The 27,191-nt window shown below is 44.4% G+C and overlaps 1 protein-coding gene across 1 annotated transcript in view; it reads left to right on the top strand.

Annotated features, from left to right (window-relative positions):
• Positions 1-27,191, top strand: part of LOC121279152 (cytochrome P450 7A1-like) — a 74,669-nt gene that overhangs the window by 27,877 nt on the left and 19,601 nt on the right. The window contains exon 2 of the mRNA XM_041190137.1: positions 5,376-5,616. Coding sequence (XP_041046071.1) covers positions 5,376-5,616 — 241 coding nt within the window. The remainder of the gene's footprint in view (positions 1-5,375; positions 5,617-27,191) is intronic.

Raw genomic sequence — 27,191 nt, 5'->3', positions numbered from 1 at the left:
ATCCCCTTTTTGGTCCCTAATTGACCCTACTCCTCCTATTACCACCTGTTTATTATTGATGTGCTTATAGAATACTTTGGGATTTCTTTTCATGTTAGTTGCCAGCCTTTTTTCATAATCCTTCTTTGTTTCTCATATTTGTTTTTTCACATTCCTTCTGAACCTTTCATATTCAGCTTAGTTCTCAATTGTATTTGCTACCTGACACCTGTTGTAAGCACACTTTTTCTTCCTTAACTTAATTTCTATCTCCTTTGTCATCCAGGGAGCTCTGGACTTTTTGTCCTGCCCTTCCCTTTTGAGGGAACATGCCTTGACTGTGCCCAAACCATCTCCTCTTTGAAGGTAGCCCGTTGTTTAGCTACTGTTTTTCCCGCCAACTTTTGATTCCAGTCTACCTGGTCCAGTTCCGTTCTTGCCCCACTGAAATCTGCCCTGTGCCAGTTGATTATTTTTGCTCTGGATTGACCAATGTCCTTTTCCACCATAATCCTAGACCTTTTGATACAATGATCACTGTCCCCCAAATGCTCTCCTACTGTCACTTGATCCACTTGGCCCACCACATTCCCAAGAACCAGATCTCTCAGTGCCTCCATTCTTGTTGGACTGGACACATAGTGCTGTAGCAAGTTCTCCTGAGCACAATCTAGGAACGCTTATCCCTCACTGCCCCTTATACTAACACTATCCCAGTCCATATACAGGTAATGGAACTCCCCCATTATAACTACTCTAAGATGTTTACACCTCTCTGTAATTTCCTTGCAGATTTGTTCCTCTATATCCTTCCCACTAGCTGGTGGTCTATACTTTACACTGAGGAATGTAATTGCACCCTTCTTATTCCTTAGCTCTAGCCAAATTGATTCTTTCCTTGAATCCTCTGACACATCCTCTTTCTCCAGTACTGCAATACTTTCCTTAACCAAAAATGCGACCCCTCCGCCTTTTCTCCCTTTCCTATATTTTCTGAACATCTTGTAACCAGGAATGTTTAACACCCAGATCTGCCCTTCCTTAAGCCAAGTCTCCAATTTCACCACAACATCACAAGGCAATCTGTGCCTGTAACTCCCCAATTTTATTAACTATACTCCATGCATTCACATACATGCAGTGTAACCCTGATATAGACTTCATTACTTGCTCCCTTACTCCGACTCCATCTATTAGCTTACTATTCTCTATTTTAGTGCTATCTGCCTCTCCCAACATTCCGTTCACCCTGGCATTACTTTCTAATATTCTCTCCTGGTTCCCACTCTCCTGCTGAATTAGTTTAAACCCTCCTCAACAGCACTAGCAAAATGACCCGCAAAGAACTCAGTCCCAGCTCTGTTCAGGTGCAACCTGTCTGGCTTGAACAGGTACCATCTCAACGAGAGCGAGTCCCAGTGTTCCTAAAGCCCTCCATCCTGCCCCATCTTTCCAGCCACGATTTCATCTGTCTTATCATCCTATTTCTGTACTCACTGGCATGTGGCATTGGGAGTAATCTGGAGGTTACTACTTTAGAGATCCTGCTTGATAATTTTCTACCGAGCTCCCTAAATTCTGCAGGACCACATCCCCCTTCTTACCTATGTCGTTAGTACCAATGTAGACCATGACCTCTGGTTGTTCACCCTCCCCCACAAGAATGTCCTGCAGCTATTTTGTGACATCCTTGACCCTAGCACCAGGGAGGCAATAAATCACCCTGGAGTCACATTGACAGCTGCAGAAATGCCTGTCTGCTCCCCTAAATAAAGAATCCCCTATCAGTACTGCCCTTCCGCTCTCCTTCCTCCCCTGCTGTACAGCTGGGCTACCTGTGGTGCCAGGGGCTTGGCTCTTGCTGCCCTGCTGCAAGGATCCATCGCCTTTCAATATCTAGAATGGAAAACCGGTTAGTGAGCGGGACCTCTGGGGACTCCTGCACTACCTGCCTGTTTCTCTGGGACTGCCTGGTGGTCACCCATTCTCCATCTGCCCGCTTGTCCCTAACTTGCAGTGTGATCATCTCTCTGAATGTGCTATCCATATAGATCCCTGCCTCACAGATGCACCTCAGTGACTCCAGCCGCTGCTCAAACTCTGAAACGCGGAGATCAAGCTTGTGCAGCCGGTGACACTTCTTGCACATGGGCTTGTCTGGGTCAGGAGAAGTGTCCATGACTCCCCACATGCCACAGGATAGGCATTCCATTTGGCTGAGCTGCCCTGTCATGCTTTAACCTTAAACTTTTAAATCACTTAAACATTTAAATTCTACTTAATAAACCTTACCAAAAAGTACAGTTCCTACTTTATTCTAAAGCTTAGGAACAGAATAAACTTTAAACACTTACAAGATACTCACCAGATACTCACCAAACAGCTATCTTCTTCACCAATCAATCAAGTTGCTTCTTCCCTGTGATGTCACAATGTTTTGTTCTCACTCTTCTTTCGAACTCAGTGTGGGCCGTTTCCGAGCAGCTGGCAGGTCCACCTCCCCGACTGCTCTTCCCCAAGGTGAGTGATGTAGGCCGCGCTCCCCGGGCTGTATTTATTCTTTTGCTGCTCCATATATCTCCCGCAGGTCCGTCTCTCCGACCGTTCGTTCTGAAGAGAAGCGTATTTCAGTGAGCCACCTGAAAGATCCAAGCATCTGAAACGCAGCTTCAGTAGCCCTATGGTCTGTTCTATAAGGGAGCTGTGAAGCTGTGAGCAGTCTTGTATCTCTCCTCAGATGGATTCTGAGGGTGTGGCACTGGTGTCATCAGTCAGTGTCTCAGTGGGTACCCCTTATCCCCAAGCAGCCATCCCTGCAGACATAATGGCCCCTCGAAAATCTCAGGCACCTGGGAGTGACTCAGGATGTAGGAGTCATGGCAACTCCCAGGGCACCGTGCACAAACATGCAGTATGTGCTTCCGGTGATCACACACCAGTTGTACATTGATGGCATGATAGCCCTTGAAGTTTATAAACATTAGGGCCTGCTACCATGGAGCTCGTATAGCCATATGGGTGCAGTCTATTGCATCTTGCACTCTTGGGAAGCCGGAGATGGTGGCGAAGGTGAATCTCGCAGCCTGGCTATCTTCGTCCAGAGCAAACCTGACATAATGATGGGTCTTCCTATAAAGGGCATCTGTGACCTCCTTTATGTACTTGTGTTGTGGACTGAGAGATGCCACACAGGTCACTTGTTGATCCTTGGAAAGAACCAGAGGCCAAGAAATTGAGTGCAGTGGTCACCTTCAAAACCACTGGTAGGGGATATCCTCCAACTCAGCTCTTCATGAAGAATGTGGCATATGTGATGTACCAAATCTCAGAACAAGTGCAGACATGCGCATTGCTTCTGACTCATTTGTAAATAGGAGACTCTTCTATGATAAACCCTAGGTCTGGCGAGTCACCCTATTGTCTGGGTCTCTCCTCCTGACTCTCCTGTTCATGCTTTGACTTCGCTTGACCATGTCTCTCCTGCTAGAGCTGCATGCGGAATCACCTCTCCCACCTTTGTCTCTTTCATTTTATTAGGACCCTGACAAAAGCAGCACTGAGCCCTGGATCCATATGTCCTTTTGCCTTCTTTCTGAAAGGAAACATTGACAACATTAATGATTCAAGGAGCATGAAAATGAAGCTCAGAAGATGACACGTTTGGGAACTGTAATATCCATAGTTTTTCCTGACCTACTTGCACGGCGTCTGATGCCGTCTTGTCTCTGAGACACTAGCACATACATCGAGGTGACCAAGATCGCATTGCAGATATATAAAATCTTGAGACCTGCATGGGATACAAAAGTTTAGTTGAGATGAGTGACCCAACCAACCTGTGCTCCAATCTCTGATGTGGCATATTAATGACCAATCAGTTGCTCTTGGTCATTGAGTGGATGCCCTATGACCCGTTAGGAGTGCCAAATCTGGTGATCACGTAACAGGCCTTCATTGATGGAATGCCATACATGATGTAGCTGTGCATCCTTCACTATTGCCTGCATTCCTAAATTCTACATTCCTATGTGTTACTCTTGAGATGCAGCAACTGTGATGTGAGGCCACTGAGTACTGAGCAGCCCTTTAACAGTGCTAATGAAGCCTTTAGCTTTCAGTGGCTTTCATCGCAAGGTCTTCCTCCTTTCTTTTTAAGTCGACTCATGTTCATTCCTTCAGTGGCAAGAGGTTATAGGGCGACCCCAGAAAGGCCCCTTCCCATGTTCACACTTCCCCCTAATTGCCATTTCACAGTCTTCCTTCCCCATTGTCCCTTCATGTTTGGCAACGCCACCTTCGCCTCACAGCCCACCTCTGGTTGAAGTGCTTCTGAAAGTGGAGGTCTGCATGAGTATCACAGCACAGTGGTGTTCTTTGGGGCAATGTAGGCAAAGAACAAGGGCAGACCAACCCTGCAGCCCCAGCAGCGTGGCATTCATCGCAACAAGACTGGCACAGTGCAATGGCAGGCAGGCTATATATGTTCCACTCACCTCGAAGTTACCAGCAAACTGAGGTCTGACCTGTGCACACCACCCCTTTTCAAATGGGTTTGATGCTGATATACTTTCTCACTGGTGTGATGGAAGATTGGAAGGCCTGGCAAGATTCCAGTGTCCAGCTGCTTTACTGAGCATTCATGACATGTTAATGAATGCAAATGGCATTCACGCCACTAGTCGGCGGGATAACCGACCCGCCATGAACCCACCATTGGGAGAATTGCAAGCTGTTTTTATGCCAGTGGCTTTCTGACTTTTTGCCTGCTGCTCCCGCCCGCCACGAAACCTGCTGGGGACGGAATGGGAAAATTCTGCACTATGAGTTAGAATATTTGATTTAATGTCAAATTACATAATTACATACAAAAAACAAACTAATAGAGAATGGGGAACAAAGATATGGTTAAGAGAGAGAGATAAAAGAGACAGAAAAAGAAAAAAACATTTTTTTTCAAAATCTCCAACAATAATTAAATTTTGATGGTATGAGAAACCTTAAAATAATATATCTATTTTGAGCTTTTTTTTAAATTTACGCTGAAAATAATGAAGGTTTTGGAAAAAACATTGAATAGGAAAAGTAGCATTTTTGACTAGGTCATGAGTTAGTTCCACATGCATTTTAGTGATTAAATGTAGCAGCCTTCAGTAAGTGGCCTTAATATATGGGTATCTTGTGCAATGGTATGTGTAAACAGCTTCATATTGGCACTCTTAACAACATGAAACTGGTTGGACTTCATATTTTTTAACATTAAATATTTAGTAGCAGCCTTCCTAAATATACTATTGGGGTGAATTTTCTTGTGTGTTTTCCTACTTATCCACTACAGCTGAAAGATGTGCAGGGAATATTCATTTCTCTTGTTTTATTTCAATGTTTCCTTTTCACAGAGAAGAGGGAGAACCCCCAGTTGAAAATGGCTGGATTCCATACATTGGTTGTGCTTTAGAGTTTGGTGCAAATCCTTTGAAGTTTCTGAAAACTCGCCAGAAGAAATATGGAGATGCTTTTACATGTAAAATAGCTGGGACCTTCATCACTTTTATCACTGACCCCTTCTCATATAGCTCTGTAACTCGACATGGAAAAAACCTTGATTTTCAGACAATTGCACTAAAAATTTCAAGAAGGGTAAGGGATTCTACTTGTTTTCTGAAGTATCGCCTAAGTCGTACAATGCAAAATGGTTAACTGAATAATTTGTTAAGTAATTTTTATCACAATATTCTGATATTTTCTCTGATTTAAGAATATAATATGTTTATTAAGAAGTTCAATTGACTGCAAACTGGCTTGCAATTACAGTGTTGAAAAAATAGTCACGCAGTTGTAATAAATATTTGAAGGTGCTTGCTGACCGACATTGACTCTCGGTGAAACAATGTTTTGTTTCTTGAAATTCTCATCTTTGTATCTGAATCTCTCCATGGCCTTGTGCCCTCCTATCTCCATAATCTCCTCCAGCCCACAGACCTCCGAGATATCAGCGGTTCTCTAATTCTGGCTTCTTGTACATTCCCAATTTTAATCGCCCCACTGTTGGTGACTCTGCCTTCAGTTGCTGAGATTCCAAGTTCTGGAATACCCTCCTTAAATCACTCTGCCTGTCTACCTCGCTTACTTCCTTTTAGGCACTCCTTACAATCTACCTCTTTGGAAGCATTGTTAATTGTGAGGAGAGTGTTGGTGGAGTGCGCAGATAGGTGACAGATGAAGTTCAATACAGAGAAGTGTGAGGTGATTCATTTTGGTAGGAAGAACATGGAGAGACAATATAAAATAAGGGGTACAACTCTAAAGGGTGTGCAGGAGCAGAGGGACCTGGGTGTATATGTGCTTAATTCATTAAAGTTGGCAGGACAGGTGGAGAGAGCAGTTAATAAAGCATACAGCATCCTAGGCTTTATTAGTAGGGGCATAGAGTACAAGAGCAAGGAGGTTATGTGGAACTTGTATAGAACACTAGTTAGACCTCAGCTGGAGCATTGTGTCCAGTTCTGGGCACCATACTTTAGGAACGATGTGACACATTGGAGAGAGTGCAGAAGAGGTTTACAAGAATGGTTCCAGGGGTGAGAAGATAGATTGGAGAGGTTGGGACTGTTCTCCTTGGAGAGAAGGCTAAGAAGAGGTTTGATAGAGGTGTTCAAAATCATGAGGGGGTTGGACAGACTAGATAGGGGAAACTGTTCCCACTCATAAAAGGACCAAGAATGAGAGGGCACAGATTTAAAGTGATTTGCAAAAGAAGCAAATGTGATGTGAGAAAAAACTTTTCACACAGTGAGTGGTTCAAGTCTCGAATGCACTGCCTGGAAGTGTGGTGGAGGCAGGTTCAAGCGAGGCATTCAAGAGGTCATTGGATGATTATTTAAATAGAAACAATGTGCAGGGTGACAGGGAAATGGCAGGGCAATGGCACAGAGTCATAATGCTCATTCGGAGAGTCAGTGCAGACACAATGGGCCAAATAGCCTCCTGCACTGTGATTCTGTGCCAAGCTTTTGGTCATCTGGCCTAATATCTCCTTACATGACTCAGTGGCATACTTGTTTTTCAAATATTCCTCTGAAGTGTCTTGGGACTTTTTATTATGTTAAAGATGCCAAATTATCGTAGGTTGTTGATATGTAATTTGCTTAATATAGTATATACATTACCATGCAAACAACAAAACTTTAGCTAAAGGACTTAAAAACAGTTTGCAAAAGCACTTAAAAAATTGTTCTAAATTTTTCGCCAAAAACAGATTAATTATATTTAGCAATTCCATACAGTATTTAACAATTAGTTTTTTTAGGAAGCAGTTCACTTGCCATTTAGCTAGACTTGAAATGAACTGCGTGTGGTCAAATATACAGTGGCTAAGTTGCTGTACATGACTTAATTAAACATTCAACCCTGACACCGTATTGTTATAGTTATGACTTTATCTGGCATAAGCAAGAATGAATACATTAAGCTATTTAAGCAGTAGTTTAAAAAGCACAAGTGACAATTATGTTAAAGGAGAAGCAAAAGAGTGCAGGTGCTGAAAGTCTGAAATAAAAACAGGAAATGCTGGAAATACTCAGCAGATCTGACAGCATCTTTGGAAAGAATAACAGTTAATGGGTGGGTTTTTCCAGCCCCTGCCGCTGATGGGACATGGACTGAAATGTTTATTCTGTTTCTCTCTCCACAGACACTGCCTGCGTTTTTTGTTTTTATTTAAGAATTATATTACTCCATTGCCCTTTGAGTAGAAGCTATGATTCTGTTTCAAGAACACAAGAAATAGGAGCAGGAATAGACCATATGGCCTGTTGAACCTGCTCTGCTACTCAATACATGGATGATCTTAGGCTTCAACTCCATTTTACTGCACATTGCCCATATCCCTGAATTGCCTGAGAGACCAAAAATCTGTCTATCCCAGCCTTAAATTCAACGATGGAACATCCAGAACTCTCTGTGGTAGAAAATTCCAAAGATTTACAACTCTTTGAGTGAAGTTATTTCTCCCCATCTTAGTCCTAAATGACTGGCCCCTTATCCTGAAACTGTGCCCCGTGTTTTAGACTCCCCAACTGGCAGAAACAATCTCCCTGTGTCTATTCTATCAAGACCCCTCAGAATGTTGTCGGTTTCAATGAGATCGCCGCTCATAATTCTAAACTGCAGAGAATATAATCCCAATCTATTTAGCCTCCCATGAGAGGAAAATTCCCTCATCTCAGGGACCAATTTAGTGAACCTTCACTGTACCGCCTCCAATGCAAGTATGTCCTTCTTAAACATGGAGACCAAAACTGCACACAGTATTCCAGATGTGGTCTCACCAAAACCTTGTACAACTGTGGTAAGGTTTCCTTCATTCTTGTACTCCAATCCCCTTGCAATAAAGGCCAACACGCCATTTGCCTTCCTAATAGCTTGCCGTACCTGCATGATAACTTGCTGCATTCCTTGTACAAGAACAGCCAAGTTTCTTTGAACATCGACAATTACATGTTTCACACCTTTTAAAAAATATTCCGCCTTTCTATGCTTATGACCAAAGTGAATAACTTCACACTTCGCTAAGTTATACGCCATCTGCCATCTTGTTGCTCACTCACCTAAATCGATGGCTGGAATTTTATGGCCCCATCATGGTGGTGACAGGGCTGTAAAATGCAGCAAGCCATTCTAAACTCCATTGACTTTGGCGGGAACATAATATCCCACTGCTGTAAAATTTACCCCATATCACTTTGCAGCCTTTCTGTGTCCTCCCCACAGCTTATCTTCCCACCTAGCTTGGTATCATCGGCAAACTTTGATACATTATTCCCTGTCTCGTCATCTAAGTCATTAATATAGCTCGTAAATAGCTGAGGCCCCAGCACTGATCCTTGCAGCACACCACTATTCACTGCCTGCCAACTTGAAAAGCCCTGTTTATGCACACTCTCTGCCTTTAAGCCGTTAACCAATCCTCTAATTATGCTAAAATACAACCTTGAGCCCTTATCTTGCCTATTAACCTTTTGTGTGGCACCTTATCAAATGCCTTTTGGAAATCAGGTATGCTACATCTACTGGTTCCACTTTACCTACCCTACTAGTTACATCGTCTAAAGTGTTTTGTCACTTCTTATCAGTTAAGAATACACACACACACAGCTATCTGCTTCTGAATCCCAGTTTCCTGTTTTTTTTTCAAAAAGGTTTCATTATTCCTTATTCTATACCAGAGGGCAATACATCCAGGACTTACTGTCAGGTTTTTTATATCACATTTCTTTTTAACTAATATGTCCTTTTACAAAAAAGCATAAACGTTAAACACAGGCATCACATTTCCTCCCCTTTTAGCCAGGAACAAATCGGTCAGGTGGTTTGCATATTTGCTTTGGTCTAGAGAGGAGTGTTGGCTTAGGTATCTCAGTTTGTTTGCTTAGGAATGAAAGGTTCTGCTGTCCCACTTGTTTCTGTTCAGGTTCAACAGTTGCAGCTACAGGTGCTACAGGTTTGTCAGTTGAATCAAGTCGGGTTTCACCAACTGGAGCAAATGTTTCCAAGAAACCTTCCACTGTGACTGGAGATCCCTGGAAATTTGGTTCCTTGGATTTGGCTTCTCTAATCTGGTCAGTGTGTCTCTTCCAGATTCCACAGGAAGATTCAACATCATAGGTCAATGGACCTCCATGCTTGATGATTCTCCATAGCAGCCACTTTGGTATTCCAGAGTATTTTTGGACCAAACAGACTGATCCAGATTAAATCTATGAGCTGGTTTACTTATGTCATATGATCTTTTCTGATCAAGTTGCTTTGAAACAATCTTTCCTTTCAAATCCGGACATAGCAAATCCATTCTGGTAGGCAGTCGTCTTCCAAACTCAGCTCAGCAGGAGATACGTCTGTTGTTGAATGTGGAGTGCTATGATACATCATCAAAAAGTTCTTCAGCTTCAACTTCCAATCTGTTTGCATCCTCCCCTTCGATATGGCCATTTTGAATGTCAGGACAAAGCGCTCCGCTTCACCATTTTAGGGTGGATGGAAGGCAAGATGAGAATCTGCTTGATCCCATTGTTTTTCAGGAATGTTGAAATTTATATGACGTGACCTGTGTGCCACTGTCAGACACAATCTGCTCTGGAGAGCATCAACGGTCTTTGCTGAAGTAGTCAACTTCATGGGAATAACATGAGGCCACTTTTTGCAGCCATCCACCACAATCCGTAATGTATGTCCCAAAAGTGGTTTGGCAAAGTCCACGGATGTTATGGGGCAGGTGCAGGAGAAAACTTCTGAATTACTATGGCAAGTTCATTTCCAGTTTGGCTACCAAGGCAGCACCACTGAATAATCTGCTGAAGAAGAATGCAAAATGGGATTGGTCACAAGCCTGTCAGGAAAGTTTCAAGGAACTAAAGCAAGAGCTCACTTCTGCTAAAGTTCTGGCAACTTCCTCAATTATCTGAAAATTTTCAAGTCGTTCTAGTTCCTGCTCAATTTTCTGTCACATTGAGTAGGGAACTGAATGTGGTTTGAAGAACCTTGGAGGGGCTTCAGCCTTCACAGCAAGTTTGGCTTCATTGTCTCTAATAACTCCAAGACCTCCTTTGAAGACATGAGTGTGCTTGTCTAACAAAGACTGCAACATGGGATTGCAATGCACTTTATTTATTTTATTCCAGTCCAGCCGAATTTCTTTTAGCCAGTTCCTGCCCATAAGTGATGGACGATCCCCTTTCACAATGATCAGTGGCAACATTGCTATTTGATCTCCATATTTAGCTTGAATGGACATTTTTCCAAGTATATTCACAGACTTGCCAGTGTAGGTGCTAAGCTGGAGGAGGGTTTTCTCCAATGGGCATTTCTTGAACATTTTCTCCCATGTCTTCTCTGAAGCAACAGAAACAAACGTTCCAGTGTCAACCTCCATTTCAGCCATTTTACCATTTAAGGCAATGACAACTTTTAATCATTTATCTAGTTTCAGTTCAGACTGAATGCAATCCAATTGCTATTCTGCATTGTCGCTGTTGGTTTCATTTTCTATCTCATCTGGACTCGCATTACTTTTTTATTTTGTTTCCAAGTAATGCATCTTTTTAAACTGCCTGTTTATTTTCAAGCGCAACTTGTCTGTGTGCTCCGCCTAATGCCCTTTTCTTGGTGGTACTCCTTTCCTGTGATCAACCTTTGATCTACATGCTTTGATCTTTGATCTATATGTGTTCTATTTTTCCACAGTATTAACAATCAATGGTTTTCCACTTACAAGTTTCTGTAATATGTCCTATTCCATTACAGAGGTAATGTGTTTGAAAGCGAGTAGGCTCTGACTTTATTGTTTTAATTTTGGCATTGTTAGAATGCACTTTCAAGTCTCCAGTTTGTTTCTCTGCCATTTCTATGCTTTGCACAATCTTGAACGCTTTCTTCAGTGTCAACTTTTGCTCCACTAACAATCTACGCTGAATTCTTTCATTTCTTAGTCCACAAATCAAGTGATCACACAACACTTCTTCCAGATAACCTTTAAAGTCTAATTCTGCTAATTTTCTCAACTCAGCCAGGACTGGGAAACTGACTCACTCCCATGTTGTTCTCTTCAGTGAAACTTGAATCTCTCAGCAATAATTGCTGGTCTGGGATCAAAGTGCCTTTTTGAAACATCCTCAAGCTCTTTAAATCTGCTGACTTTCTCAGTAAAGTGAAATGTTTCATCCCTTTCATGTTTCATGGCTGTAAGAAACACTGAGACCTGCTTTTCCTCTTCAATCTATTCACAATGAAAAGCTGTTCCATTTGCTGGATATAAACTACAAAGTCCATAGTAGCTGGATCAAAGCCTCTAAAGCCCCTAATAATGATGATCCTATCCTTGTTGCCATTTGAAGTGTTTTGTCACTTAACAATTAAAAATACAGACACACACACACACACACAGCTATCTGCTTCTGAATCCCAGCTTCCTGTTTGTTCCTTATTCTATGCCAGAGGGCAATACATCTGAGACTTAGCACACCCTAGTGGCAGGTTTTTTTCTATAACACTTCTTTTTAATTAAAAGCCCTTTTACAAAAAATCATAAACGTTAAGCACAAAATTCACAGGTTGCATGCCCATTTTCTGGATTAATGGCTACTCCTGTAAAGCCTCTTGGTGCTGGTAGTTCCTTGCAAAACTTACCCGATTGTAGGTATAAAGTCAGATTCAGGTTTGGAGGGAAGGAGAGCTTGCTAGCAGGAGTGGTCCTTGGTGCAAATCATGAACAAAATCTCAGAGTTAAGTCTAAAAAGGTAACAATGATGAAATGTGTGTGTCAGTTATAGAGAGAAAAGGATTCAAGATAGTAAGGTGAATTTCAACTCTAGGGCAGCAAGATGGAGAGACCCGTAGATGGTCCTCCTTGGGGCTACACTGGGAGGCTATGTTCATTTTAATAATAAGGTCTCATTTACGTTGTGGATCAGATGCCTATCCAGAATGAGCTTTCAAAGGCAGTTCATTGGTTTTGCTTTTGTGAAGATTGAGCTGACAGGATGATGTCAGGCGAGCAGTCAGTTAAATCAATGGGGGAATTCGGGAGAGTTTTGTAGGCGGGAAGTGGGAGCAAGGGGTGGCAGCAGGCCAAACATGAAACATGTGAAGAAATAGGACAGCTTCTTCAGCCAATCTTCAACCAAGTGTCTCCAAACCAACTGCTAAATTGCCAAAGTCAGCTCTACTGGAATCACCCAACTCAACGGCTGCAACGTTTCACCACCTATGCCTCACGTACAAGCCAAAGACTGATTCATATATCTTTTTAAGCTTGTATTTGGACTCTTAACTTCTCATTTCTGATCTGTGTGTATGTGTATTGCGCTTTCATTATTTTTCTATGGTTTTTAGTAATTAGTAAACTTACTCTTTCTTTGACTCAAAAAAGCCTGGCTGGAGTGGACTGGGAAAGGAGTTTAGCAGAAAAGACAGTTGATGAACAATGGCAGACATTTAAGAAAATAGTTCATGACTCACAACAAAGATATGCTTCAGTGAGAAAGAAGGATTCTAGGAAGAGGATAAACCAACCATGGTTAACCAAGGAAGTTAGTATCAAATTGAAAGACAAAGCATATAATGTGACAGAGATTAGTGGTAACTCAGAGGATTGGGAAAGTTTTAAAAACCAACAAAAGATGACGAAAAAAATGATAAAGAGGGAGAAAATAAACTAGCAAGTAATATAAAAATGGACAGTAAGAGCATCTTTAAATATATAAAAAGAAAGAGGGAGGCCAAAGCGAACATAGGTCCCTTAGAGAATGAGGCTAGGGAAATAATAATGGGGAACCAGGAAATGACAGAGGAGTTGAATAAATATTTTACATTAGTCTTCACAGTAGAAGACACTAATAACATTAAAAAAATACAAAATAATCAAGGGGCAAAAGGGTGAGAGGAAATAAATACAATAACTATCACTTGAGAAAAAGTACTAGGGAAACAAATGCAGCTAAAGGCCGATAAGTCCCCTGGACCTAATGAGTTGCATCCTAGGATATTAAATGCAGTAGCTACACAAATATTGGATGCAGTGGTAGTAATCTTCCAATAATCCTTAGATTCTAGAGAAGTCCCACAAGATTGGAAAACTGCCTAACCCTTATTCAAAAAGGGAGGAAGACAAAAAAAAAGTAACTGTAGGCCAGTTAGCTTAATATCCGTCATTGGGAAAAGGTTATATTGTATTAAAAAGATGTTACAGTGGCGCATTTAGAAATGCATAATAGAATCAAGTAGAGTCAGCATGGCTTCATGGAGGGGAAATCATGCCTGACAAATTTATTAGAATGCTTTGAGGAGGTAACAAGCAGGATAGATAAAGGGGAACCTGCAGATATAATATATTTGGATTTCCAAAAGGCATTCGATAGGTACACATAAGGCTGCTTAATAAGATAAGAGCCCATGGTGTTGGGGGTAGTATATTAGCATGGATAGAGGATTGACTAACTAATAGAAGACAGAAAGTTGGGATAAGGGAGGCATTTTCAGGATGGCAACCTGTAACTAGTGGAGTGCCACAAGGATCAGTGTTGGGGCAACAATTATTTACAATATATATTAATGACTTAGATGAGGGAAGTGAATGTACTATCGCCAAGTTTGCGGATGACACAAAAATAATGAGAAAGCAAGTGGTGAAGATGACACAAGGAGCCTACAGGGGGATATAGACAGGTTAAGTGAATGGGAAAAAACTTGCCAGATGGAATATAATGTGGGATAATGTGAGGATATGCATTTTGGCAGAAATAGAGGAGCTGAATATTATTTATTTGGAGAAAGGCTGCAGAAAGCTGCAGCACAGAGGGATTTTGGAGTCCCATGAATCCCAAAAAGCTAACATACAAGTTCAACAGGTAATAAGGAAGGCAAATGGAATATTGGCCTTTATCTCAAATGGAATGGAGCATAAAATAGGGAAGTCTTGCTGAAACTATACAAGGCACTAGCTAGACCACACCTAGAATACTGTGAACAATTTTGGTCCCCTTATCTAAGGAAAGATATGCTGACATTGGAGGCAGTCCAGAGAAGGTTCACTAGGTTGATCCTGGGTATGATGGGATTTTCTTATGAGGAGAGGTTGAGTAGGTTGGGCCTGTACTCAGTGGAGTTTAGGAGAATGAGAGGTGACCTTAATGAAACATGTAAAATTCTTAGGAGGCTTGACTACGTAGATGCTGAGAGGTTGCTTCTCTTTGTGGGAGAGTCTAGGAACAGACAGCATAATGTTAAAGTCCATTTAAGATAGAGATGAGGAGGAATTTCTTCTCTCAGAGGGTAGTCAATCTGTGGAATTCTTCATTGCAGGCAGCTGTAGAGGCTGGGTTGTTAAGTATATTCAAGGCTGAGATAGATTTTTAATCGGTAAGGGAATCAAGGGTTATGGGGAAAAGGCAGGAAAGTGGAATTGAAGATTATCCGCTCAGCCATGATCTCAATGAATAGCGGAGCAGACTCAATGGACTGAATGGCCTATGTCTCTTCTAACTCTTGTGGTCTTATGGTATTTTTGTTAGTTCTTTAAATGTTAGCCATTGCCTCTCTACCTTCATACCTTTATCATAGCTTTTTCATAGCTTCCCAATCAACCAGAGCCAATTTGCCACTCATACCCTTATAGTTTCCTTTGTTTAGGTTTAAGATCCTACTCTCTGATTGAACTACCTCAGTTTCAAATTCAATGTAAAATTCTACCAGATTATAGTCACCCTTTCCTAAAGGCTCCTTTACAACAAAAATATTGATGAGCCCTTTTTCATTGCACAGTACTAGATCTAAAATAGCCCATTCTCTAGCTGGTTCCTCAATGTACAGCTCTAGAAAACAATCTTGCATGCATTCCAAGAATTCATCCTCCAGAACATTAGTGAGTTATTCGTCACACGTTAGTCACACAAATGAGTTATTCTAAATGGTTCTAAAGGCCAGAACAATGCAGACATATTATAACTATTATATTAGCTTTGAGCCAAAGCATATTTTACCAAAGATATCACCCATTGCCCCTGTCCATCTATTGGCTAACTGAAAATTTTCATCAAATATTGTGGGTCTCTTCCCTTTTCTAGTCTGTCGCACCCTGTCAACTGGCACATATATATGGAGTGATAAAGACAGTAAAACAGTCCTTATAATGGGGGGGAGAGATGAAAGTAGGGCGGAATACCAATAATAGAAGGTGGACTAAGGATTATGAAGAATTACATAAATTGTCTCTATCTAAATGCATGGAGTATAATTACAAAATAAGTGACTCTGAAATGATGGTAAATGGGCTGAAAATAGATATGTTGTGTAGGAATTTACACTCTATACTAAACTCCAGAGGAAGAAAATTCTTGTTGAGGAATAAACTTTTTGGCAAAAAGGACAATCACTAATTTAGAATGCAAACTAACAAGGTTTATTGGATAATAAAGATTGATACTTAACAGGCAGAATCCTCCTGCTGTGGGTGGGAGTGGAGAATCCAGCAGGAGGCAAAAAATCGGAAACCCGCTGTCGTAAAACCGTTTGAAATTCTCCCAACAGTTTTCATGGTGCGTCGGTTATCCCGCTGACTAATGGCATTTGCATTCGTTAACCTGTCGTGAATGCTCATTAAAACAGCTGCTCGCCAGAATCTTGCCACGCCTTCCAATCTTCCATAATGCCAGCAAAAAGTCGGCATCAAATCCGTTTGAAAAGGGGTGGCGTGCATAAGTCGGACCTCAGTTTGTTGGTAATCTCGAGGTGAATGGAACATACCTGCCATAGAGCTGCGCCAGTCTTGTTGCAATGAACGCCACTCTGCTGGGGCTATAGGGTTGGACTGCTCCTTCTCTTTGCTTTCATTCTCCCAAGGAACACCACTGTGCTGTGGTACTTTCAGAGACTAGCACTTCAACCAGGATTGGACTGTGAGGTGAGGGGTCGGCTGACAAACATGAGGGGGGCAATGGGGAGGGAGGGCTGTGGAATGGCAGTGAGAGGGAAGGACGAACACAAGGGGGGCAATGGGGAAGGAAGGCTCTGGAATTGCAGTGAGAGGGAAGGGCATACAAGAGGGGGGCAACAGAGAGGGAAGGCTGTGAAATGGATGTCGGGGGAAGGGCGAACACAAGTGGGCCTTTCTGCGGTCGCCATCTAACCTCTTGTCGCCGCAGGTGTGAACAGGAGTCTGTTTAGAAAGAAAAGAGCAAGACCTTGTGATGACAGCCACTGAAAGCATTAGCACAGTTAAAGAGCTGCTCAGAATTCAGTGGCTTCACATCACAGTCATTGCATCTCAAGGAAAAGTCTCATAGGAATGTAGAATTTTGGAATGCAGGTAATAGTGAAGGAGGCACACCAGTATCACATAGGGCATTCCATCAATGAAGGCTTATCACCTGTTCACCAGATGTGACACTCCAAATAGGCCAAAGGGCATCTCGATGTGTGTGCTAGTGCCTCAGGGAGAAAGCAGCATCAGCCACCATGCAAATAGGGTATGAAAAATTATGGACCTTTACAGTCTGCAAAAGTGTCTTTCTCTGAGCTTCACTTTCTAGCCCCTTGAATCATTAATGTCTTCAATGTTTCCCCTCAGAGAGAAGGCAAAATCAGATATAGATCCAGGGCTCAATGTTGCCTTTGTCAGGGTCCTAATGCAATGAAGGAGGCGTAGGAGGGAGAGGCGACTCCGCGAGCAGATCCAGCAGGAGGGTCATGGTCAAGCGGAGCCACAGCATGAACAGGCGGGTCAGGAGGAGAGACCCAGACAGCAGGGGCAACTCACCAGATCTAGGGTTTATTGTCTAAGAATCTCCTATTTACAAATGAGTGAGAAACAATGCCGTATGTTGTTTGTGCTTGTCCTGAGATTTGGTACATCACGTATGCCACGTTCCTCGGGAAAACCTGGCGTCATGTATAGTTGGAGGGTATCCCCTGCCAATGGCTTTGAAGGTGACCGCTGAACTCAATTTCTTGGCTTCTGGTTCTTTCCAAGGATCAAAAGGGGACCTGTGCTGCATCTCAGTCTACAACACATCAATGCATAAAGGAGGTCACAGACGCCCTTTACAGGAAGGCCCATCATTATGTCAGGTTTGCTCTGGATGAAGATAGCCAGGCTGTGAGATTCACCGGCTTCGCTGCCATCTCAGGCTTCTCAAGAGTTTAGGATGTAATAGACTGCACCCATGTGGCTACACGGGATCCATGGCAGCAGGCCCTAATGTTTAGAAACCGCAAGGGCTATCATTACGTCAATGTACAACTGGTGTGTGATCACCCTAAGCACATACTACATGTTTGTGCACAGTACCCTGGGAGGGGCCATAACTCCTACATCCTGAGTCACTCCCAGGTGCCTGGGATTTTTGAGGGCCCATTACGTCTACAGGGATGGCTGCTTGGGGAAAAGGGGTACCCACTGAAACACTGACTGATGACACCGATGCGTCGCCCTCAGAGTCGTTCCGAGGAGAGGTACAATACTGTTCACAGGTCACTTGTGGAGCAGACAATTGGGCTTCTGAAGATGCATTTCAGATACTTGGACCGCTCAGGTGGCTCATTCCAATACACTCCCGACAGGTTTTTCCACATCAAAACAGTGTGTTGCGGCCTTCACAGCCTGGCAATGCAAGGAGGTGACCCCCTGCCAGAGGAGGATGACAGCTTATCAGAGGATGAAGTTCCGGAGGCCCAGGAACCTCAGGAGGCTGCTGAGGGCCAGTATGAGCGCGAACACGCCATGGAGGAAGGAAGCCATAGGAGACCTGCTCGTGATATGTTAATCGCAAACAGGCTCCAAAAAGAATAAAATCAATTGAGGGAATATGGTCACATCTCTCCTAGCCCTCAACGCCATCTTCTTTCAACTCAGGGGATGTCCACCCACTTGCAGTGAGAACGAGTCCCACATTTACACTTGCGCATTCTGGCCTCATGAATTGCCAGGCCATGATCTTTGCTTTGGTCAGTGGGGCCCTGTGAATGAGCTCACTCTGGGAGCTGAGAGTCCACTCAGGAACAAGAGCAATGCGAGAGAAGGCTTGAAGCCTTCACCGCCATATAATGATGCAAACACTACTGTGACTGAGATGTGAACATGCCCAGGGTGCCCTCCTCCCATGCATGTCCTTTCTTCTGCCACTACCACTGAGGAGACACAAATGCTGCTAGATTATCAATGCTGATGAGCAGCCCTCACTCAGTGGTGCTCCTTGAGGAAGAAGGATTAGAAACGCCTACATCACACACTTAGGGGGAGGTGATGTCATCATAGTATTGTCGCTGGACTAGTAATCCAGAGACCCAGGGTAATGCTCTGGGGACCCGCATTCGAATCCCGCCACAGCAGATGGAATTTGAATTAAATTACTATGAAACCATTGTAGATTGTTGTAAAAACCCATCTGGTCACTAATGCCCTTCAGGGTAGTGTCCTCAGCTGGTCTGGCCTACATATGACTCCAGAATCACAGAGTGCAGAAGAGGCCCTTCGGCCCATTGAGTCTGCACCAACACATGAGAAACACCTGACCTACCTACCTAATCCCATTTACCAGCACTTGGCCCATAGCCTTGAATGTTATGACGTGCCAAATGCTCATCCAGATACTTTTTAAAGGATGTGAAGCAGCCCGCCTCCATCACCCTCCAGACCGTCACCACCCTCTGGGTAAAAAAATTTTTCCTCACATCCCCCCTAAACCTCCTGCCCCTCACCTTGAACTTATGACCCCTTGTGACTGACCCTTCAACTAAGGGGAACAGCTGCTCCCTATCCACCCTGTCCATGCCCCTCATAATCTTGTACACCTCGATCAGGTCGCTCCTCAGTCTCCTCTGCTCCAACGAAAACAACCCAAGTCTATCCAACCTCTTTTCATAACTTAAATGTTTCATCCCAGGCAACATCCTAATGAATCTTCTCTGCACCCCATCCAGTGCAATCTCATCCTTCCTATAATGTGGTGACCAGAACTGTACACAGTATTCCAGCTGTGTCCTCACCAAGGTTCTATACAACTCCAACATGACCTTCCTACTTTTGTAATCTATGCCTCGATTGATAAAGGCAAGTGTCCCATATGCCTTTTCCACCACCCTACTAACATGCCCCTCGGCCTTCAGAGATCTATGGACAGACACGCCAAGGTCCCTTTGTTCCTCAGAACTTCCTAGTGTCATGCCGTTCATTGAATACTTGTCAAATTACTCCTTCCTACCTCTCACATAGTCATCTATGTTGTTTATATAAATGACAAATAATAGGGGACCGAGCACAGATCCCTGTGGTACGCCACAGACACTGGTTTCCACTCACTAAAGCATCCTTCTGTCATCATCCTCTGTCTCCTAGAACTAAGCCAATTTTGAATCCACCTTATCAAATTACCCTGTATCCCATGTGCCTTTCCCTTCTTTATAAGTCTCCCATGTGGGACCTTGTCAAAGGCTTTGCTGAAATCCATATAAACTACATCAACTGCACTACCCTCATCTATGTCATCTGGTCCCCTCCTCAAAAAATTCAATCAAATTTGTTAGGCATGACCTCCCTCTGTCAAAGCCATGATGACTATCCCTGATCAAACTTTGCCTCTCCAAGTGGAACTAGATTCTCTCCTTCAGAATTTTCTCCAGTAGTTTCCCTACCACTGATGTGAGACTCACTGGTCTGTAGTTCCCTGGCTTATCTCTACAACCCTTCTTAAATAGCGGAACCACATTAGCTGTTCTTCAGTCCTCTGGCACCTCCCCGGTGGCCAGAGAGGAATTCAAAATTTGGGTCAGAGCCCCTGCGATCTCCTCCCTTGCCTCCCTCAGCAGTCTGGGACACAAATCATCTGGACCTGGAGATTTGTCCACTTTTAAGCCTGCCAACACCTCCAATACCTTGTCACACCCTATATCGATTTGCTTAAGAACCTTGCAGTCTCTCTCCCCAAGTTCAGTACCTTCATCCTCATTCTCTTGGGTGAAGACGGATGTGAAGTATTCATTCAACACTCTAGCAATGTCCTCTGGCTCCACCCATCGATTGCCACCTTGTTCCCTTATGGGCCCTACGCTTTCCCTGGTTATCCTCTTCCCATTGATATATTTATAGAATATCTTGGGATTTTCCCTACTTTTACCAGCCAGAGCTTTCTCATATCCCCTCTTTGCTCTCCTAATTGCATTTTTCTTGAGCTCCACCCTGCACTCTCTGTACTCCACCAATGCCTCCACTGATTTGCTTCCCTTGTACCTGCTAAAAGCCTCTCTTTTCCTTCTCAACGTAACCTGAATATCTCTGGTCATCCATGGTCCTCTGGGCTTGTTACTCCTTCCTATCACCCTGGAGGGAACATGTTGAGCCTGTACCCTCCCCATTTCCTCTTTGAACGTCCCCCACTGCTCCTCTGTAGATTTCCCCACAAGTAGCTGTTCCCAGTCTACCTTGGCCAGACCCTTCCTTATTTTACTAAAATCCACTGCCCCCCCAATCCAAAACATAATTTTGCAACTTGTCTATTTCTTTGTCCATAACAAACTTTAAACTGTACCATATTGTGGTCGCTATCACTGAAATGCTCCCTCACCACCACCTCAGCCACCTGTCTGGCTTCATTCCCCAGAATTAGGTCCAGCACTGCGCTGTCCCTTGTTGGGCCCTCTACATATTGACCTAAAAAGTTCTCCTGTACACAATTGAAGAAATCCACTCCATTCAAGTCCTTAACACTATGTCTATACCAATTAATGTTGGGAAAGTTGAAATCTCCTAACGTAATTACCCTATCATCACTGCTCCTCCATGTTGAACATCACTTGGAGGTAGATCTGAGGGTGGCAAGGGTGCAGAATGTACTCTGGTTGGAGAACATCAATGTCCATCACCAAAAGTGGCTTGGTAGCACCACTACTGACCGAACTGGTCAAGTCCTAAAGGACATAGCTGCTAGACTGGGTCTGCAGCATGCAGGTTGGTGAGGAAGGGCCAAATATGTGGTGTCCTCATCACCTGTTACAGATGCATCTGTCCATGACAGTAGGAGTGACCACTGCACAGTCGTTGTGAAGACAAGGTCCTGCCTTCACATTGAGGATACCCTCCGTCGTGTCCTGTGGCACTACCACCATGCTAAATAGGATAGATTTCAAACAGATCTAGCAACTCAAGATTGGGCATCCATGAGATGCTGTGGGCCATCAGCAGTAGTAGAATTGCACTCAAACACAATCTGTAACCTCATGGCCCAGCATATCCCCCATTCAACCATTACCATCAAGCCAGGGGATCAACCCTGGTTCAATGAAGAGTGCAGGAGGGCCTGCCAGGAGCAGCACCAGGGAAACCTAAAAATAAGGTGGTAACCAGATGAAGCTCTAACACAGGAGTACATGCGTGCCAAACAGCATAAGCAGTGACAGACAGAGCTAAATGATTCCACAACCAACAGATCAGATCTAAGCTCTCCAGCCCTGCCACATCCAGTTGTGAATGGTGGTGGACAGTTGAACAACACACTGTAGGAGGGGGCTCCACAAATATCCCCATTCTCAATGAAGGTTGAGCCCAGCACAATCAGTGCAAAAGATAAGGCTGAAGTATTTGCAACAATCTTCAGCCAGAAATGCCAAGTGGATGATCCATCTCGGCCTCCTCCTGAGGTCCCCTACATCACAGATGCCAGCCTTCAGCCAATTCAGTTCACTCCACATGATATCAAGAAACGGCTGAAGGCACTGGATAGTGCAAAGGCCTGACAATATTCCGTCAATAGCATTGAAGACTTGTGCTCCAGATCTTGCCATGCCCCTAGCCAAGCTGTTCCAGTACAGCTACAACACAGGCATCTACCCGGCTATGTGGAAAATTGCCCAGGTATGTCCTGTACACAAAAAGCAGGACAATTCTAACCCGGCCAATTACTGCCCTATTTTTCTACTCTCAATCATCAACAGTGCTATCAAGTGGCAGTCGCTTAAGCAATATCCTGCTCACTGACGCCCAGTTTGGGTTCTGCCAGAGCCACTCAGCTCCTGACCTCATTACAGCCTTGGTTCAAACATGGACAAAAGAGCTGAACTCCCGAGGTGAGGTCAGAGCGATTGCCCTTGACATCAAGGCAGCATTTGACCCAGTGTGGTATCAAGGAGTCCTAGCAAAACTGGAGTCAATGGGAATCAGGGAGAAAGCTCTCCAATGCTGGAGTCACTCCTAGCACAAAGGAAGATGGTTGTGGTTGTTGAAGGTGAGTCATCTCAGTTCCAGGACATCACTACAGGAGTTCCTCAGGGTAGTGTCCTCGGCCCAACCATCTTCACCTGCTTCATCAATGACCTTCCTTCCATCATAAGGGCAGAAGTGGGGATATACGCTGATAATTGCACAATGTTCAGTACCATTCGTGACTCCTTAGATAATGAAGCAGTCTATGTCCAAATGCAGCAAGACCTGGACAATGTCCAAGCTTGGGCTGACAAGTGACAAATAACATTCCCGCTACACAAGTGCCAGGCAATGACCATCTCCAACAAGAGAGAATCTAACCTCCACCCCTTGACATTAAATTGCATTACCATCACTGAATCCTCCACTATCAACAACCTAGGGGTTACCATTAACCAGAAACTGAACTGGACTAGCCATATGAATACTGTGTATCATTTACAAGATGCACTGCAGGAATTCACCAAGGGTCCTTAAACAATAGCTTTCAAACTCAAGACCACTACCATCTGGAAGGACAAGGGCAGCAGATGGATAGGACCACCATCACCTGGAAGTTCCCCTCCAAGTCACTCACCATCCTGACTTGGAAATATACCGCTGTTCCTTTACTGTTGCTGGGTCAAAATCCTGGAACTCCCTTCTTAACAGCACTGTGGGTGTACCCACACCACATGGACTGCAGCAGTTTAAGAAGGCAGCTAACCACCACCTTCTCAAGGGCAACTAGGGATCGGCAATAAATGCTGGCCCAGCCAGCAAATCCCACATCCTGTGAATGAATAAAAATAAACTTCCAATAAAGATTTAAACACATCCCCCTGACATCATACACGGAGTGCTGATACTAGTTCAACTGAGGCTGACATCACAGGAATGTAAATCTCACAGTGAGACTATCACTGAGTGGGAGGAAGACTAAATATTGAAATAAGGGGACTCCAAAGTACAAAATCACAAGGCCTTCAGTTGACAGGAACATTGACATAACCATCAAATATATTAACAAAAGTTCAATTGAGTTACATGTCTAGTGCACCCGTGACCCAAAAGTGACATCAATTTTTCTTAACTTTCCTAACTCTAGCCTGGGTGCAGCCCCGACATCTGCAGCAGAGGTGGAGACAGCCTGCTGACTGCTATGTTCTGATGTCTGTGATGTCCTCAGCAGACGTCCTCTGGTGGCCCGTGGCCTGGAGGGCCCCGACCTGATAAGGGTCACCTGCTGAGGGGCAGAAGTGCCCTCAGTGGCCTGAAAAGCTGGAGTGGATGGGTCACGGGCAGAGGGGGCTGTGAGCAGCTGCACACCCTTGGAGTGTTTTGAGAGGAGGTCCCTGGGGTGTCCGGTTGGCACTCATCCTCCCTGTGGGTGCTGAAGGCCCCATCCTGACTCCTGCAGGAGATGGTGCACCTGGAGGGTGGATCAAGGTGCCTTGTCCCCATGTCACCTACATTCTGATGGTACCCACGAGGGTGTGTGGTCATGGAGTGCAGGCAAGACCTGCTGGACCAAGGTCTCCATTGTAGTTGCCAACCATCCCATGGTGACCTTGAGGTGCTCGCATGTCAAAGCCTTAACATCAGACAGAATGCAGATGGACTCCCCCATTGTTCACTCTAGACTGCTGAGTGACTGTCGAATCTCTGCCTGATGTTCCGCTGCCTGTCGTTGCATCCCCAGCATTGAATTGGCAGTTGCTTCCAGATGTTCATCATCTGACTTGGACTGAGCCGGTCGTTGGTCTCCAGCAACCCTCTGAATGCCGGAGACCTGGGCTGTCCCTGCCTCCGACTGCCCCAGAAAGTGAGGCTGAGCCTAATCTACATTTGTGCTCCACCAACATGTGTCTCCCTGAGCTGGTGGAGGGTGTGTTGAGAGCCGTGATGGTTCTTCTGGAGCTTCCTCCTCTGATGTAATCTGGGGGCTCGCATTGGTGGTGCTAGATTGGCCTGGAGGCCTCAATCTGCTGGTGCTTAGAAAATAGAAAATAGAGTTTCAGTTAATGAGCATGAGCTAGCTAAGACTGCACACGTCTCACTGTGAATGTCAGGATTTGATGAGGTGATGGAGCTGTGATCCGCACTGGGTTGGTGGGAGAGGCCAATCTCCCCTTCCCCACAGGAGCGATCCCTGTCTTCTCCAGACAGCTGGGCTGCAGCTTCCTTGAATACACCACGGGCGAGGTTGTTGGTTGTCCCTGCCCCGGTCTGTGATCTCCTGCGCCTATTCTGCGCCAGCTCGACCTGCATGAAGAAGAAAGAAAGGCATGTGATCAGAAGAGGTGGAGCAGAGGTTGGGTAAGATGCATGTGCCCTGTGTGTGGTGAGCCCTCCCCAGAAGAGCCAGGGGATGGATTGTGAGCAACATGATAGGTGGGATGGTGAGGATGTGAATGTCTTGGTGAGAGAATGAGAACCCTGCTAATGGTTGCGTGAAACCCCTGAAGACAGTAGCCATTTGAGTGCATGATGCCATGATGAGAGTTTGCTATTGGAGGGTGTTGAAGGATGACTTACCCTGGAGGAGCGGATGAGGTCATTCATCCTCTTCCTGCACTGGCTGCATTTCGGGCACAGGTGCCAGCCACGCTGACCTGCTCTGCTATGGTGTCCCAGATCCGAGAGGTGAGGCTGCTGTGTTTCCTGCAGCCACCTGTGGGGTAGATCATGTGCCGTTGTTCCTGCATCCCTCTGACCAAGGCCTGGAGGGCCTGGTGGGTGAAGTGGGGTGCAGACTTCATCCTGAGGCTCTCAGCCTTTCTCTTAGATCTCTGGTGGGCTGGAGAGAGTGCGATTGTGTGTTTGACTGGTGTTCAAATATGGCGCCCGGAACTTCGCACCCGCCAGCTGATGCCAGGCGGGCGAATCAGCTCCTGACCTGCCAGGTGATTCAGAGCGAAACATATCTCTGCATAATTAATGAGGCTCCAAGCGCAGCATCGGGTGCAAGTTGCCATCATTATAGATGGCAGGCTAGTTACTGCCAAAATCTCCCACCACCGCACTTAGTTTCATTTTTGGAGAATTCCACCCAACATTTCACAAATCGAGACATGACACGGTAAACAAGTTCAATGTGTGTCAGCCTGTCTTTTCTGTAGATCCCGGGACCTCTGGGGTCTTCTCTTCTTGGTTCCTTGAACCTGATCTCTTGACTCACAACATCCTTTGAGAATTTAGCTCAGGCAGCTAAACTCTTACATACATACAAATCTCTTTGCAGCTTTAAGATTTCAACTCCAGTGGATCCTTTTTCAACACACAACTTTCAAGTCTACCTAAACCCCTGAAGCTTTCAATCCACATTAACTGCTGAAGCTACATGCTTCATAGCTTCCTGCTGCTGAGTATTTTCTCTCTTTCTCTCTCTCTCTCGTTACAGCAAACCTCAGCCCTGTGACAATTACTTTAGTCACTAAATAAGCCTGATACCAGGCTCTTACAGCAACCCCATAAACTGTGGCAAATACCTGTTAACTCACAATGTCCTACGCAAATGCTAACTTTCATGCACGTGCCCACCCCTAACTCGATCTCCTTTCAACTGCCCACCTCCACCTCCACCTACCCTACCCTACCCTACCCTACCCTACCCCATCCCACCCCACCCCTCGCCCTTGCCCTTGCCCTTGCCCTTGCCCTTGCCCTCGCCCTCGATGCAGATGTCCTGTTCTTGGCAAGTGCAAGTTCTCAGTGCAGCACCCCTAGTTTTATATCCTTTTTGCAGGTAGCATTTGCAACATTTAGTCCAAGTATGTGCACCTGAAATTAATGCAACTAACTATTCCTAACCCAATATTTGCAACTCTTGACCAATGGGAAGAATTCTCCTGGCTTCTCCATAACAATCTAACCTCAGCTTGTATCTTTTGACCGGAGGCTCTTGTACATTTAGTCCTCAGGCCATTCTTCTAACCAATCAGCATTGCAGCCTTAGCTTCTGTTTACTGCTAATTCTAGACTCACTGGAGCCCAAATGTGCAAATGTGTCCCAACTACCTCAGTTCACTCCTGTGTTTTTTCCCCTTAAAGCTACATCACAGCACCTGGCACTTATCATCTTTAAGGCTTCATAACAACATCCCAATAATACATCCAAATTAAGGCTTTTCATCACTAAACTTAAGTACAGTATAATTTGATAGTTTAAGCCTTATTAATTACACCAGTGTGCCAATGAGGTAAAGTCTAACAGATGAGTAGCTGAAACTTGATTTAAGGAGAAAAGTAAGTGTGCTTTAGGAACAAAAGAAAAAGAGATGAGGAGATGGCACCATAAGACTGATTTTCATGGTTATGACTCCAGGAGGGAGATTCATGGTAAATTATAGGTATGCACCCATTATATTCTGAAATGTGATATGTAAGGTGGGGCACAGAGAGAGGCTCTTTTCCAGCAATGTAAACCCCAAAAAATACTCCCCACCCCAACACAGCACACAATTGCCTGAAAAAATGACTTGTAACTGAG

Source organism: Carcharodon carcharias, chromosome 6 (assembly GCF_017639515.1).
Source record: "Carcharodon carcharias isolate sCarCar2 chromosome 6, sCarCar2.pri, whole genome shotgun sequence".
NCBI lineage: Eukaryota > Metazoa > Chordata > Chondrichthyes > Lamniformes > Lamnidae > Carcharodon > Carcharodon carcharias.
The sequence above is the reverse complement of the archived record's forward strand: the minus strand, read 5'-3'. Positions and strand labels throughout refer to the sequence as shown.